Below are 17,260 nucleotides of genomic sequence, written 5' to 3'. Positions count from 1 at the left end.
ACAAACATTAGTATTGTAAAATGAATTTGAATTTGTTTTCTTTGCATTATTCGAGGTCTGAAAGCACTGCATCTTTTTTGTTATTTTGACCAGTTGTCATTTTCTGCAAATAAATGCTCTAAATGACAATATTTTTATTTGGAAGTTGGGAGAAATGTTGTCAGTAGTTTATAGAATAAAATTTTACTCAACACATACCTATAAATAGTAAAACCAGAGAAACTGCTAATTATATATATATACTGTATAAATATATAGATAAATATATATATATGTGTGTGTGTGTGTGTGTACATGCATATGTGTTTATGCAAATGCATGTGTGTATGTAGATAAATGTACCTATTCAATTATTAAATTATTTGGTTATTCCATTTTATTTACTTTTTTCCCACATTTTTATCCTTATCCTGTTCTTTTTTTTAATTGATAACTTCTTTATTATTCTTTATTCTTTGTAGTTTCACTAGGTGACTCACTTCATTAAAAACAAATCACGTTGTTATAATTTTATAAATAATGTTAAACATCAATTATTATGATGACAATAAAAAATGGTTGGAATAAAAATCCCTCTCTCAGAAGTCACCAGAAATTAGTTTTTCAAAGTGTTTCTTCAGAGAGTTTCCTCCTGGGGAGTGTGGCCCCGGGCAGCGCAGCATTTTTAGGGAAGTAATGCCTTGTTTCAGATTTGTGCCCCAGCCAGTGAGAGAGTGAGCACACCACTGTCACTGAGCATGTACCACATCCCCATTTCTGGCTCCAAGGAAGGACACTGACAGCGTCTACTTTTTTCCTTCTAGCATGCAGCAAGAAGCGGGGGATGGGGAAAATGATAAAAGCACTCACAGACTGAATCCCAAATGCATTAGCTGTGCAGAACACATGTACATCTGACCAACTGGACTTTTTTATAGACAGCCACAACCAAACCACTTATGTTTTCCATTGTCTGAGGCTAACATGCTGTTCTGTGCACATCATGCAGACCATGTCTGTGAGAGTGTAAAGCAGCCGTTACTGAGGCTCAGTCACTTCGAGGTGCACTGCTGCTGAAGGCTCATTTATCCCCATTTGTGATCCCTGTCTCTCTCATCATTGTAGACGGTGTCGGAATATGCAGGCCTTCCTATAGCTGACCTGGCAACCACTTATGTTTGTTTTCTGCTAGACTGATGCACAGTATACATTTCTGGAAGGTGGACATAACTAATGTGCCTCTGATGACCACAGATACCCACAGTCTCCTGGGTGCATTCCTGTACACTGCATTCAGATGGTCAAAACACAGAGGCCATCAGTTCAACAGGGTGGATGTTTTTTAAGACCTTGAGACATTTCAAACTATTTTGACTGCAGACATTGGCAAGGAGACTGGCCATTATTAAAAGCAAAAGTAACATGCTTAGATGGAAAATAATTCAAGTAAATGCAATAATAATTTTTTTACACACAACTTACTTTGCTTATCTAAATATTAGACTATTTCTAAAGTTATAATACAATAAGTTGTATATTGTATACATCAGTGATAATAATAGTCATCATGTTAATGAACTAACATTATTTTCTTTATATAATTGATTTACAAGTGCACGATCTTTCATTTTATTTTTTGCACGCACTGTTAGGCTTTCAAGTTCTATTTTTAAATGTTTTATTTTTATTACATGTCCCAGATATTGGGTTGCTAATGCTGCTTGCACAGCTAATTCCCTTGATTTAGGCGGGTAGGGCTTTGCTCTATCTTAGGCTTGTGAACTTGAAAAATCAGAAATGAGTCAGTTAAGTCCATGAGGCCTCAGTCCAGTGGGATTCACGCCCTGCTTCAACCAGCAAGAAGTCTAATCCGTGTTTGGACTTACAGAAATATAAGGGAGAGGAAGCTCTTCTGTTTTTTCTTTTCACTTTTTTTTTCATTATTTAGTCCCCTTCTTGTAGGAAATATATGTTTTCAACATTAACTTATAGTTGTCAGTTGACTATGAATATAAATTAAACATGTGTGCTATTGGGAAAGTGTGTAATTTTTATTAAAATTCAAAGAATCAGATGGAGCCTTACATGAAGGACAGATGCAAAAGCGTTGAGAGCCAAAAGTAACAGTGGCTTTAGCTCTGTCATTATGACTGTGATGGAAACATTGATGCAAGTGTTTTTTCAGACTTCCAGTCCTTTCCATAATTGCCACAATGATAGAGACAGAAAATATTTGCTAAGGAAACACATTTGTAGTATGCAGAGTAAAAATAGACATACATCTGGCATATGCCTATGACTATATGCGGTCAATATTCATATTTGTGATATACAAAAGTGGCCAAAAAGTATTTTGTTACATACTAAAATAAATACATTTATTTTACACCAAAAATAATAAACTATTTATAGGCTATTAGGGCTAGGATTCTAAGCTCACCATCTGTCGCCTAAATGTATAAGATTCCACATAAGTAAAGGCTCATATAGGGACCTTCAACCATTCTGTGCTAATGAAGAGCTCATTGATAAGTTTTCATTATTATTTGAGCGCAGGAGGGTTTGGCTCCGCCTCCAAGAGTTGCTTGAAGCAACAGGAAGCGACAGCTTTACCCCAAAAGATTGCAGGCTAGAAAAAAGTGGAGGCCGAAATCATATCGGATGACTGGCTTATCCACAGCAGATCCACTCCTAGCCTCCAAATCCAAGCCTAGACACGCGGTGTGACTTCAGATTCATGTACATAGGACTTAACGCGGTAGATGAATGAGGATGTCTTCTTTATAAAGCTAAAATAAGCTTGCCTGCCACAGAAAAGAACAGACGTGGTAAGTAATCTACGGTATTTAAAACTGTCGTTAAAATGAAATAGTCCTGCTTGTGATCCTTCTGTGGCACTTTGGAAACATAGGCGACATGACACGTTTGTGTAATGGCAAAAATGTGAAACTAAACGCTGCTGGCAGTGGTGTGTTTTGCCCACTCCCATATGTAGGCTACTTTACACAAGTATTACATTGTTTTCTTTGCCACGTCAGAGAGTGGCTAGGTATAAGGAGGAAAGTCCGTGTGGCCTGTTGTTGCTACACTTTTCTGCTCCGATTAATTAACAAAAGAGAGACATGGAGGAGCACCACGTGTCGGGACAGAGGGCTTTCTGATGTCCTGCCCCAGTGCCCCGTTTCACACAGGCTCTGCCCAACAGCCTCCACTGTCCCATAGGCGTTTGGGGGAAAACAAATAAATATGTGAGCGAAATGTGAACTTCCGTCTATTGGACAATCAATGCAACAGTATACCGACAGTCTCTTGTAATCATAAGACTACATCAATGAACTCCCAGGTGTTGTGCTAAAGTTTGTATCCCTTAAAGTCACAATGAAATGAAAATAGGACTTTTTCACCTTGTTAGCTAATCTTCCACGTCATAATACACGCCTCTTTTACAATACATGACAAAAAATTTTACAACATTATTATTTTCTTGTATTTTTAAATCAAATCCCGTTACTTTTACTTCCTGGAAAACAGTGTATCTTTAATGGTTACCTTATGTTCTGCCAGTAGGCGTACATGCAAATTCCAACCAATGAAACAATCGTTGATTTTTTTGAACAATCCCGCCCCTTTGTCCCTCTCATCAAATAAAACTGCCTTTCTCTCCCTAACTGATCTCCCATTGGTTTACACTTTTCAATGACCCCTCCCCGCGTTACATCCCGCCCCAACATCCTGTTTTAACCAGAAATATGTCAAGTTAATTATGGAAGCAAGATGCTCTCAAAATGCTGTTTCATTGTGACTTTTTGTTTCCCCTGGTGGTTTGTCCTGTTTTGTTGCTGCATGGGGGAATGTTGTTAATGAAGGAGAACAATGCATTATAGCCTGACAACTTCCTGTAGCATCAATGGACACTTGTGGTTTGAGATAATTAGATCACAAACAAGCATGTTCTCATTCATTATGAGGCAGCTGGGTAGGTCACTTTCCGTAGGCTACATTCATTCTTTGTAATCATGTGAAATGTTTGAAAAGCCAGCGATAGGAAAACAAATTTTGAATCATAGGAATCAGACTTAACTTATTGCACTTTGAAATTTAATAAGAAAAAAAAAAAGAAATTGACTCTCTGTCTTTGCTAGGCCAATGTCTCTAGCCCATCTTATTATTTTCACAACAGAGGTTTGTTCATATTAGTGGTTGTTTGCTTAATGATGATCTCTGTCTAGAGGTCATAGTTTCCCCTGCATTTTTAACCACTAGATCACTGCTGATTTAAATTCTTAATTGTCCACAGAAGCCCGGTGGAGTGGCTGCCTACAGCAATATCTTGTTGGAGAATTCTTGTCTGGCTGGATATCAGCTCTCTAGGCCCGTAGTTACAAAGCAGCAAACAGCAGACTGATGCAAATTTGGTTCTGCTTATACAATAAAATAAAATAAAAGCAAGTTATTAGGGCTGCAACTAATGATTATTTTCATCATCGATTAATCTATCAATTAAAATTGCTTACTTAGTCTGACCAGCAGACAAAAAACCCCAAAGTATTCATTTTATACTGATATGAAACAGAGGAATGCAAGCAAATCTTAACATTTGTGAAGCTGTAACGAGCAAATGTTTGGTATTTTCACTTGCTAAATGACAAAAACGATTAATCGATTATCTAAATTATAATCAATTCATTTTCTGTCAATCGACTAGTTGTTTCAGCACTACAAGTTATCAACAAATCCAAACTTATGAAGTGCTCATAACTCCAGCAGAATTTAGAAAAGCTTAGAGGTGACTTTACTTGTCAGGAATTGACAATACATGTTGTTTTGAGGTGAAATGATTTTTGGAAATATAGGTTACCTAGCATGTTGCCAATATGTGCACAAAACACGTGTCAGAATTAAACACATCAGTTTAGGAATTTAGATTCCTGTCAAGAAACAAATGCAGACTAAACAAACTTAGAGTTTGAGGTTTTTGAGCTTTTGAATTTTAAGCCAAGTGATAGGCTGTTTTTTGTAGCCCATAGGAATGCTAGATTTATAGGCCTACAGATTAAATATATCAGAAATGTTGTGGAGGGTAAACTCACATTAAATCAGTGTACCCACCTTGTTCTGTGTGAAGCAGTTTTTAGCTAATATAAATCTTAATGAATTAAATTGATTACTCATTCATTCACATTACAGTAAATACAAAAAATTGCACAAGAAAATAAAACATGCATTAATGCTGTTTTGAAAGTGTTTCTTATTTTATATTGGTGACACTTTTATTAACCACTGCATTGCTGAATGAAGCTGGTTATCTTATCTTGCAGGAAAGACTCAGTTTTATTTACATTCTAATTCATAGCCAAGTCCCAAAGTGAATATGTTTTGTAGATACATACACATGCAAGCAAGAATGTTATCTGCAGACACTCGGCTCAACTTTCCTTGCATAACAGGAAAAAATGCAGTGTACAACATGAACTATGCCATACCACTTCCTCTTATTAACTAAAGTTGACTTCAGTTTATTGTGATTAACAACTGCTTAAACAATTATGGTTTGGCAGCATCTTAATATTTGAAACTGTGGTTATAGCATGTCTAGGCTACATCAGCGTACCTCAATGAATAGATCATAATGTTTACTTTTTCTAATGTCTGAGCCTGTATTTCTACTGATGCAATGGATTGTTGCGTCTCTATCGGAGATTTTCAGTGCATGTATCTGAGTTAAAATTATAAGACTTAGGTTGTTGTTTTTTGCCTTACCATATATAACTTGTAAATCCTGTTAGAAAGTCTGCCCACGGGCCTTTGTGCGGAGGCAGATTTTTAATGTTTTATTAAGAGAGGAGACGTTTGCCTCAGCTGAGGCAGCGGTTAGTGAAACAGTTGATGGAAGCCAACGGTCTATGCTGAGATTTGCATATAGAGCTAAAAGATTGTAAATGTGATTTAGTATATCTTTTGGCTGTTGAAAGGCAGCTGGTCTTACATCCAGCACCGAGCCTGCATCAGAGTCATCTATCTTCTGCTTTCCAGTAGAGTTTCACTCTAAACACTTTCAGCTGAAAATAGAAAGTCATATGAAGCGCAGTAGATTTCGGAGCAACTGTCTTGGAAACTTGGGAGAGCCGTATACAAAAAAGGGAGAACAACAGGTTCCTTGTTGAAGTGTTTGGCTCTGAGTGGATTGTGTTCCTTCTCTTTTGTTACTTTATTTTTCTCACTCTCCTGTGAAGAAACATCATTTTTACCTCCAGCTTCACTGCCATCTCTTTCACACCATTATTGTTTCAGCAAGTCCATTGTGACTGTCGTTTACACACAGTATCTGACACATCAAGGCAATGAATTGCTGTATCATATGATGATAAATGATATATAAAATAAAAGAAAACATCATGACATGATTTCCCTCTGAAGGCTTTTTGCTGCTGACCGAGTACAGAGAACAGTGTTTATTTAGATTATTATTTTCAAAACACAGTAACAAAGCGCTTTCAAAGGATTAAAAAAACAAGAGCAAACAAATTTAAAAATCAACAGCAAAAGGAATGAAAGCAAGATAAATAATAAAATAAAAATGAGTTTTAAGAAGTGATTTTGCCAGCCTAAGCTCCTCGGGCAGGTGGTCAGAGGGTGAGATCTGGAGTCATAGATCCTTTTCTTTTTTGGCCAAGAATATTACAAATTCTTTATACTTTACAGCAGAGACTTCAATACAGCAGCTAGAAGAGCAGTTAACAACTGAAGCAATAACATTGAAAAATCCGTTGTTTTCAGTAATCAAGTTGACAGGACGATTAGAAGTAGCAGTGTTGACGACTAAACATGGAATTTGAATGAAATTATTTCACAGCAGGTGATCGTGGTGATCTCACTTTAGAAGGATTGGTCTCGCCCGAACAGGTCAAAGTTCTTGATATGGGGACCCCAAAGGAGGAACAGCAGTCCATGAGCCAACTGTGGAAGCTGTACAGATTAAAAAGGTCCAGAGTCAAGTGTGTTCTTTTAAAAGTGCATTCCTTTCAATTGACTTCTGTCATCAGGTCAAGTACTTTGTCCTGCAGCTCCTCGGCTTTTAAAACATTTGGTGCATTTTAAAATAGTGTAAATAAAATCCTCCCTGTTAAAAACATGTCAGAGTTCACATTTCATCACTTTCTTGCTCCTCAAACTAGCTGCAGAGCTCTGAGGAGATGGGCGCTAACAGAGGCGAGCATGGCTAGCTAGATAGAGAGGTGATTAGTATTGATAGCAGTCTGAATGATCCTGCCCCCCCAAAACTAATGCTTCTGCCATCTATGACTTTATGGACTTTAAGTAGCATATGTGTCCAGAAACGTGTCCAGAAATATGGACAGAGATATGTACAGGTCATCTGTAGTGTGATCAGACCTCCGCACCTTCTAGTTGGCTGAGGCTGGAGTCGTTGTGGCCTTGTGTAGCCAGCTGGCTTTTGGCATGAAGGGAATGCTTGAAATGTATTATGTGCTGATAAATACATGAGAATATAAATACGTTAAAATACATTAAAATGTAACTTTGGGCTCCTCCTGGTGGCTCAGTGGTCTAAAGTGCATACCATGTAACCTCAGCATCCTGGGTTCAAATCCAGCCCGGGACCTTTGTCGCATGTCATCCCCCTATCTGTCCCAGTCTTTCCTGTCTATCTTCACTTTCAACTATCTAATAAAGGCAAATGTATAACAAAAAGAAATCAAATAAAATGTAAATTTGAGGCTAATAAAATGCAGGCAAAATAGCTAAGGCTTCAAATAACATAGAAAATATTATAGCTCAAAAATGAATTATTGGCCACTACACACTGGTAGGAGGTGCGGAGTCATCTGTTGTCCAGTTTGTTGTTAAATGTGATATAGACCCCCAGGAACCTGCAGGACTGCACCACCTCCACATCCTCTGCTTGGATACTGGCAGGGTGAGTGGCTGCTTGTCTGTTAGAAGCACACTACTGGCTGCTTTGACTTACTGAGTGATGAGAAGTGCTTGTTCACCAGTTAAGTTAATTTGGTGCAAAAACAAAGGGTAGTCCTGCCACAGGTGAAATTGGAGACATTTTTCAATTGATTTACAGAGTTCTTTATTCAAGGACTTACAGCTGACACTCGCAGCACATAAAAGCCTAATCAGTCGACACTTGAAAGTTGTTGAAAAGTATTTCGGAGGGTGAATACTGGCAGCGTGACTGAACATGGATTTAAAAATGGATGTTCAAGCATAAGGGCTGTTGAGGAATATCGGCTAATACGGGAAGTAAAAGTTTCGGAGGGGAACGCCATTGAATTTCAGCTTTTGCAATATGTTATTCCTCAGCCTGAGGACAGTTCAGTCTTTATTATTCAACATCCATCAGCCAGAAATAAGAGAGAGAGGAGTTTATTTCTCCCCATGTATAGCACAGAGCGTTCATAGAGAATAAATTGGAAAAGCATGGAGCCCATCAGGACCCCAGGATATATTTTTACACTTTTTATTTAATTTGAATTACGCAATCACCATCATGTCTTACTGGAATAACAAACTTGGTGCTGGCCCATCGAAACACCCATAGAAAACAAATTAAGATTCCCACACATAAAATTCTCCTCTGCTGTGAATTTCTCATAATGTGTATATATACATGGTGTATCTCATGGTAAGACGCCATGAGAAATGTCTTGATAAACGTCTTGTACCAAAACATCGACAGGCAGTAAAAGACACAGCAGAGGTTTAATTTTGTGTGTGTGAATCTTCATTTGTTTTCTATGTATGTATGGCATTGATGTCAGTTGTTGTTTTTGTCTGTGTTTATGCCTGTGGGATGTATCTTTTACTGCTATCTGTTATGATAGTATATTTTCTTAGCAACTGTAGCCTATCCAGGGGCTGGGAGTTGGGTGGGGTTGGGTGGAGGGATGTTTTGGGTGGGAGGGGCAGTGGGACCCAAGGCTGGGAAGGGGGTTCTATATTATTTTATATCGCACGGTGATCTTGCATAACGTAAGGATAAGGTTTCTTGTTTGGAAGCGATCGCTCCGCTGTGAAGCTACTTTGGATGCAAAAGCTCAGCCAAACTGGATGAGTTTGCAGAGTTAGTCCCTTGTTCATTGTCAGTACAACAGCTCCAGGCTGTACATTGGTATGATGTGATAGAATATATTCTTGGTATCTCTGCTTCCTACCTTTGGGAGAGAGTTGTTCATGCATACAGATTGGACTTTCCTAAGAAGTCAGAATAACTTATGTGAATTCTTCAGTAGAGTCGTATGCCTTTTTAATATATCTGATTTAGGGGAACTGAATCAGCATCATGGAAGGTAAGAAGTTGTATATGGGGCAGGTGGGGTATGTAGGCTGCTGAGAGTAAGACAAGTATTCAAATGTTATTCAAAGTAGTCCGATGTCTGTTACAATGTATTTCATTTTTATCATTTTTTTTGCATCTCATTTCTCTGTCTCTGTCAGTCTCAGTCTGTTTAAGCCTGGCCATGGCCCACGGCACCAGTGTCCAGTATGAACCAGTGGCAGAGATAGGAGGGGGCGCTTATGGGACTGTTTATAAGGCTCGGGACATGGAGAGCGGACAGTTTGTGGCCCTGAAGAGTGTGCGTGTCCAGACAGACCAGGATGGCCTCCCTGTTTCCACAGTCAGAGAGGTGGCTCTGCTGAAAAGACTGGAGCAGTTTGACCATCCCAATGTGGTCAAGTAAGACAATTATAAAGGTTCATATATCTGTCTATGGCTCACTGAAGTGTATTTTCCACAATTAACCATGAAACGCCTCTCATGGAGAACATAATGTGTTTTTTCTTGGACATCCCAGGCTTATGGATGTATGTGCTACCCAGAGGACGGCCCAAGAGACAAAAGTCACTCTAGTATTTGAGCATGTGGACCAAGATCTCAAGACCTACCTAGAGAGAGCGCCTGCAGCAGGACTATCCCCCGGCCGCATTAAAGTAAGAACTGAGAGAATCTAAGCTCGTATGCTTAGAAAACCAGGTGTTGTATCAAAAGGTCGCCGTCCTCAGTTGGAGCGGAAAAAGTCGGTATGGAAAGGCTTGATTATTTTGTGATTTAGGCTATATAGAGGTGTTTCAAAACATTCTAATCAATTATTTAGCAAGGAGGTTGTAGTTAAAATATGCCGATGTGTTATTGCAGGACTTGATGCGGCAGTTGCTGTGCGGTCTGGCATTCCTTCACTCTAATCGTGTGATGCACCGAGACCTGAAACCAGAGAATATTTTGGTGACCAGCCAAGGCCAGGTGAAGCTAGCTGACTTTGGACTGGCCAGGATCTACAGCTGCCACATGGCCCTCACTCCTGTGGTAAGGATCACAGTCCTTCCCTATATTTGTTATATTTCCAATGCTCACAAATTCTTTTAAAATTACATAATAAATAGCCAGTCCCACCACTACTGACGGTCCCATGCTTGTGTCTCCCAGGTAGTGACTCTGTGGTACCGACCCCCTGAGGTTCTGCTGCAGTCCACATACGCCACACCTGTGGATATCTGGAGCACTGGGTGCATCTTTGCTGAGATGTTCAGATGCAAGTGAGTGAGCAGAATAAAAGTGGCCACATAAGATATACTCTATAAATTTGTTTTATTGACTTTGTCTGATAGTTTGATACAGCTGTGCCTTTGGTAATGTTTGAATCCAGGTCCATCTGAGGTATATGTGGTCTCCAAGGTCTAAATTCAATTTGACTTGTCTGCACAAATGCCAGCTTTTGTAATGAGGTGTGCAGTTCTCAATTTAAAGAGGGAAAGAGGGCAACTACAAAATAAATGGGCTGTATATGTTTTAAAATTGAATGTCATTGACATTCCAAAAAGTAAAAAATTTTTAATGTTGGCCTAAGTTCCAATACATTGTAAAAATGCTAACGTCAGCTAATATAGTCGTCTCATTCAAGACTTTCAAACTGCAAGATTTCCTTCCCCCTCCCCACTTCTGAAAGGCAGTGGGGAAGATATGTCCTGGGCCAAGTAACCCACTACATGCTATTGTACCTGATGCATGTTATTTCAGTTTACTGAATCTGAGAAAGGCTGAGTTGACAGTTTCTCCACCATCAGTGTCCTGAAAATGAAAGGATACACGTTTCTGGGTTTGAATGCAGGATTAGTAGCTTTTCTGCACAAATCCACACACAAACTTCCACATTAGTTTGCCTCATTTTGTCATGTTTACCATATTACTTGTGATTACCAGTTACTTTTCATGCAGGAAATGTCTATTACTTCCACCAAGGAGGCTATGTTTTCACCTTTTGATAGTGATAGTGATAGTGGGGGAACAGGCCACATATACAAGATTATGTTACAGAACATCCATATGTTTAATTTCAGTCTAACCAGGCCGTAACCAGGCCTAAGAATGGACTCCAAACATACAAAAATAAATCTTGGCGGCCTTTAAATGTGACCTGCTCATTGCTGGTTATTTTGCCCATTCCTCAAATGAAGTGGTTGTGGTCGTCTTCCCCTGGCTTGAAAAAGTTCTACTGGCACCAATTCATCTGTGTATTCTTTGGCACTGCCTGGCATACAGTATATAATGCTAATGCTGGACTGTAACACTGGTAAAGGGTCCAGCAGCATGCATGCTGGCACAAACTACTGACAGTTTTTCAATGCTTTGCTCACAGAGTATGAGCTTCTTCCACAGACCCTTAAAACTTATATAGTTATATAGCATGTACACAAACACCTTTTACACCTTGTATTGATATGTTGTGATGTGGCTTCCTGCGGTGAAGTGTACCAGGAAGCCAGAACTAAATTTTAACTCATCAATCTTGTCTGCAACATTTCTCCCAGCTAAGCTGAGAACCAATGTAATGCTTGATATACACGGTACTCCCATCTAGTGGTAAAAATGTGTATTGCATGCCTCTGCCTCCAGGCTGGTTTGAGCTTGGGTAGAAAGGTTCTTGCCTCCTAATAATGGCACCATGGACAGGTTACACCAAGATTGTTCGCTATCAGGAATCATCTCAAAATTATACGACAGAGAGAGAGAGCTATAAAGGTTCATAGCTCACAGTATCGTGAACATGTCATGGCCACATTCCTGTTGATATTAATGAGATATTGCAGATTTATTTAGATGTAAACGGAGTAGAATCTTTCATGGCCCTTAGTGGGTCAAGATGCCTAAATAGCATCATATTACTGGTTACCCAGGTGCACAGACAGGAATTGCACAGACATGGATTAGCAAAGTAACACTTCACCAGAAGGTGATACATTTTCTTCAGTATATTAACTTTGGTACAAACTCTTCTGTTTGTTAGACCTTTGTTCTGTGGAGAATCAGAAGTGGACCAACTGGGGAAAATATTTCAGTGAGTAATAAATCTCTTTTTTTTTTTATCACTTTTTGTTTTTTTTTAAACACATTTAACTGGCTACAAGAAGTTGTGGATCCTGACAGTTGATCATATAATCACCTTTCTGTTTGTAAATTGTGTAATTTCAGAGTTATTGGCTTGCCACCAGAAGAAGAGTGGCCAACTGATGTTACACTCTCAAGAAAAAACTTCCCCCCTCTCTTCCCCCGCCCAATCACAGACTTCGTTCCAGAGATAAATGAGCAGGGGGCGCAACTGCTGCTGGTACGTTATTCATTTTTCAAGACAGAAGCCGCCTTAGATTACAGATGTAATTTCTCTTCTGCTCATAGTCTGCTGATGATTAACAAGAGCCACAAGAATTTCTCTGTGCAACATTGGAAATTTTTGTGGCTAATGTCATTTACAAGGCTAAATACTCTGAAAAAAAGAGGGTGGGCAAGTCTTGGCTCTGATTAGAGAAAATTATTATTTCTGCATCACATTCACGCAGCACTGACTAAAATCTAAAATCTTTATCCTTGAATAAGATTTAATGAACCAGCAGATCTGAAAGAAGAAATGCAAATGTTGCTTACCTATAGCAGCGACTTTACCGATGTATGTTATATTATTCATATGTTTTATTATATACAGTATAATAATATAGAAAAATAAAAATATAGAAAATACAGGGTGGTGGACAAAATACATGAGAAAGGACTTTACATTTTGAAGTAACTAAATCATAATTACAAAAGGCAGCTGCACAGCTGAGTCATATTAAGCTGAATGCCAATTAGCAGCATGCATCAGCTTTAAAGAGTAAATCCCCACTAAAACAATTTTTTTGAGTTGTAAACTGGTATTTAGTACTATATAGTTATGAAATACAGCGGCAGTCATATTGTTAACATTTGCTGGTGAAATGAGAGCCATGCAGATTGCGTCCAAATTTCACGTAATTGTTCCGCGGTCGATTCTAAAATGGTTTGCATTACAATCTTAATGAATGCAGCTTTTAGACCTGAAACTTCATGGTGACTCAGCCCTAATCTAAGACTGTTCTTTCTTTCATAGGAAATGCTAACCTTTGACCCCCTGAGACGGATATCTGCCCTGAATGCACTAGAACACCCATATTTCCAGGATGAGAATTGACTCGGACAAAAAGCTGAAATGCGGTGAATGATATGGGGAGAAATAACAGTGCCTGAGTCTAGACCTGACCTAACCTAAATGGATTTCAGTTTCGTTCAATGCATTGCCCATCTAAGTGTCGGGGTTATGCCGTGGGATATTTTTTGTTACTTATAACCCTTGCAGACTCTTGCACCCAATGGATTCCTTAATTGAGGTCTGAGAAATGGAATATAAAAGTGAAGAGGAGTGAAATGAAAGGATCACTGGAATACTTTCAACGTGTAAATGCCAAAATTAATGATGTTCACATGTCATGTCTTCAAGGACAGTACTAGTGTTTTTGACACTTGGTTTCTCAATCAGTGTTGCCAATATTGACTGTCATTGATATATTTAGCAGCCATATTTCCAGTGAATGATCTCTGCTGTAGACTTCCAGTGTGTCTGAAAATGTCTTTTAAAAACTTTCAAACTTTCAAAAACCCATTAAAATTGCAACAATTCATGGCTTGCCAACCTCTGAGGTGTCACTTCCTGAAAGGTCGCCCCATGTTACTTTTGTACAGAGTCTACAGAGGGGGATAATTAGTCTACTATTATAGTTTTATAGTATTACTATTATAGGCTGAACAAAGTCTCAGAAAAGTGACACCTCCAAGGGTTAGTGTGGACAACTGTTGCAGTGATTTTACTGTATTGTTGTTTTTTTTTTATATTTAACATGCAGTGAGACGCTGTATGAAAATTAATAACATATCAATCATGGGAAAAAGATAAACAACAGAAGTAGTGACGCTCCAAAAATACTGGTATTGCCCTTAAATACTTACATACAGTAATATGCACATATACAATATTGTTTAATTTGTTGGAGGATTGAAGGGGCAAAGTGCTTATGGTGAGGTATGTATTTTTTTGTTTGTTTGTTTTTTGCTCCATTCCTAAAACCACCTGCAATCAACCAGCACTGCAAAGACCAATTAATAAAAACTGTTCTAATCATATTCAGGCTTCATTTGTGCATTATTATGTACAGTGGAACCACATTTATCCAGACCTCAGAAATCTGAACCTACCTGTATAGTAGGATTAGAATATTGTTATGAAATTGTGATGAAAATACAATATATATATATATATATAAAAAGATGGAAATGTCATTGTAAGGATGCAGTAGCCCCAGTAGTCTGCTTGATCCTCCAATATGGATCAAATAATAAACTCTGAGGCTTGTTCTGTCCTGCTGACTGTTAAGGCAAGAATTATAGCTCGGGGCTTGTAGTGCTGATGGTCATTACGATTAATTTAACAATGTAGTTTAAAAAATCCTAGTTGGGTAATTAAAGGATTCACAGATGTGTTTGAACTTTAATTTTGGTTGTGAAGTTTCATTGTTAGGAAAGTGTTTCAGTTAGGAAGGAAGTGCATGAAAGTGCTTGATTTTGTTATTAGGGTCACGATTGAAAATCGTCAATCTGATGAATTCACTACTGCACTAAAAATCTATTATAGCCCCCAACATATAAGAACACGTCAAACTGCATTCCAAAATTTGGCAAACATTCATACACAGCATACTAAAGACCTTTTCTGCTTGTAAGTTTGGCATATGATCCAACCATTTAAAAATTGCAACATTTAAAACACAGTTTTGTATGTTTTTCCTGCATTTTCCACCAAAATAAAGTATTGCAGCAGCTCAGTTTCATCAAAATTAAAAGTATCCCCACACAGTTTCATTAGGACAAATTGTGTTACAGGCAACTATTTGTTTAACATTTCACAACACAAATATGCCTATATTACTCAACATTTTATATTGAGATCGTAGTTAGGGATTGTAACAGGATGGTTTCAGAAAATATAAGCATTGTGAGGAATATATTGTGTCCCTCCGAGTAGTGTTTCTCAATTTTCTCACCAGCCATTCCAGCAAGGTAATGGAGAAAGACTAACTTGGACAGGGGAATGTTGTGTTATATCTAATGTGTCCCCTGGACCCCCTGGACCCCTCTTGAACTAACCTACCTTCTTACCCTTCTTTAAACTAAAAAAAAAAAAAAAATTCAACGAAGGCTGCTTATTCCTATAAAAGGCTTAGCTGATGAAGACTGTGACACACAGTTGGTTTCACTACTGTTAACAAAATGTACTATTGTAAGTAGCTTTGGACAAAAGCGTCTGCTAAATGACATAATGTAATGTAATGTAATGTGTCATCTAATGCATTGGGTCATGATAAGATAATGTTTTGCCCCTGATGGAAGCACTTCTATCTCTTTCTCGTTCATACACATGCATGCACACAAATATGTACACACTCTCACTCACACGCACACATTAGACCAGCCAAGGTGGCGATTTATCACTTTAACTTACATTCTTTTGTAAATAGTTGCCACTTAATGTAAAGTTTACAAATGAAAATTAATTATTTCTAATTGTTGATTGTCTCATTGTTGATTCTAATTAGTTAATTCATTTCCAAAGGGTCAAAGTGACAAAAAAAGGCACTTACCCAAATTTTGTAGAGCAGTGTTGAACTGTAAACTTTTGATTGGATGACAGCAAATAGCAAAAAACAAAACAGAAGACTCTAAATTGCCCATAGGCATGTGTTTGTGTGTAGTATGGGGTATGTACTGTATATGACTTAGTATAGGACGTATGTTGTGTGCATATATACAGTTTGTAGTATGTATGTATGATGTAGTATGGTATATGATGGTATGTAAAGCCCTTTGAGACACGCTTTTGATAAAGGGCTATATAAATAAACTAGACTAGACACTGACAGTTCTGCTACATGAGACAAGAAGAGAGAGGCTGGACAAGCAGCTTCCCTCTCAACGCCAGAGATGGAATTAGTTATAGAGAGCAGAGAGAAAGGTTTTTACTGTGTATGGTTTTTTGACATATTTAAGAAACCCCTTTTCATTCTCATGTTTTCCTTCCCTCTCCTCTGTATTCCTCTACTGTCCTCCATCACTTATTCCCCTAACCTCTCCTATTGCTTTCAGTTTATTGTAATGCCACCTTATTCAATTTCTTTGTTTTATACTGCCTTCTCTACATATTCTGAGGTTAATATTTCTCTCATCTTCTACTTCTCCACTGTCAATTTGCTTTCTGTCTTTCTTATTTCATTCCTTCTTTCAATTATCCGTGTGACATCTGCATTTTTTTTTCCTCTCGTGCATCATTACTCAGTGGGGATAGAGAGTGAGGCAGGGAGAGAGAGCAGGAACTGCCCAGAGATTGCCTTGAAAAAGAGAGGGGGAGAGAAAGAGCCGGAGCCAGAGCAAATACACAGGCAGGAGAGGGTTTTTTTCATTTTTTTCCCCCCTCCCTTTGCTTTGTCGGCACAGACACAAATCTGAGCGCATGAACGTGGGCAAAGACCACCATCTCTGTGCGAGCTTCATTCACAGCCTCGCTTTCCCTTAGAGCTAAATCTGATATAGAGCTGGTTGTGTGGCGGGCTAACGGTGGGCTAGTCGGGGGCTGGAAGGCTCTGTGGCAGCGTGAAGAGGAGGAAAAAAGGAGGAGGGGCTGTGGTGAGCTGGTGGGCTTCCTCTGCCTCACAGACACATTTTATTGACTTGCTAATTGGATGAGACACTCGGAGGAGAGGATGCGGTGACCGAGAGGAGCTGCTTTCAAGAGGAGGGATACAGGCACAAGGAAGCATTGCTTGTGTTATGTAAATCAACCTACTAAATACTACTTTATTGCCTTTTTTTTTTCTTCTTTGCCAGAGAAATAACAACAGATGTTTTCCAGTATCTCTC

The 17,260-nt window shown here is 38.6% G+C and overlaps 1 protein-coding gene across 1 annotated transcript; it reads left to right on the top strand.

The window, feature by feature from the left end:
- Positions 1–2,587: 2,587 nt before the first annotated feature.
- On the top strand, positions 2,588–14,473 carry cdk4 (cyclin dependent kinase 4). The gene is made up of 8 exons (XM_071546977.1): positions 2,588–2,807; positions 9,445–9,685; positions 9,804–9,939; positions 10,145–10,312; positions 10,433–10,542; positions 12,291–12,341; positions 12,476–12,611; positions 13,407–14,473. The coding sequence occupies exons 2-8, from the start codon at positions 9,468–9,470 to the stop codon at positions 13,485–13,487; spliced, it is 900 nt and encodes a 299-aa protein (XP_071403078.1). The 5' UTR covers positions 2,588–2,807; positions 9,445–9,467; the 3' UTR covers positions 13,488–14,473.
- Positions 14,474–17,260: the final 2,787 nt, after the last annotated feature.

This window comes from Centroberyx affinis, unplaced genomic scaffold (genome assembly GCF_046629955.1).
Source record: "Centroberyx affinis isolate AG114_WGS23_722 - 3 ecotype Tasmania unplaced genomic scaffold, CSIRO-AGI_Caff_v1 ptg005578l_1, whole genome shotgun sequence".
NCBI classification, from domain to species: Eukaryota; Metazoa; Chordata; class Actinopteri; order Beryciformes; family Berycidae; genus Centroberyx; species Centroberyx affinis.
The sequence above is the reverse complement of the archived record's forward strand: the minus strand, read 5'-3'. Positions and strand labels throughout refer to the sequence as shown.

Coding starts and splice junctions, on each gene's coding strand:
- cdk4 (XM_071546977.1), top strand. CDS start 9,468: ATGGCCCACGGCACCAGTGTCCAGTATGAACCAGTGGCAGAGATAGGA. Junction 10,313..10,432: donor ACATGGCCCTCACTCCTGTG/GTAAGGATCACA, acceptor TGTGTCTCCCAG/GTAGTGACTCTGTGGTACCG. Junction 12,612..13,406: donor AGGGGGCGCAACTGCTGCTG/GTACGTTATTCA, acceptor TTTCTTTCATAG/GAAATGCTAACCTTTGACCC.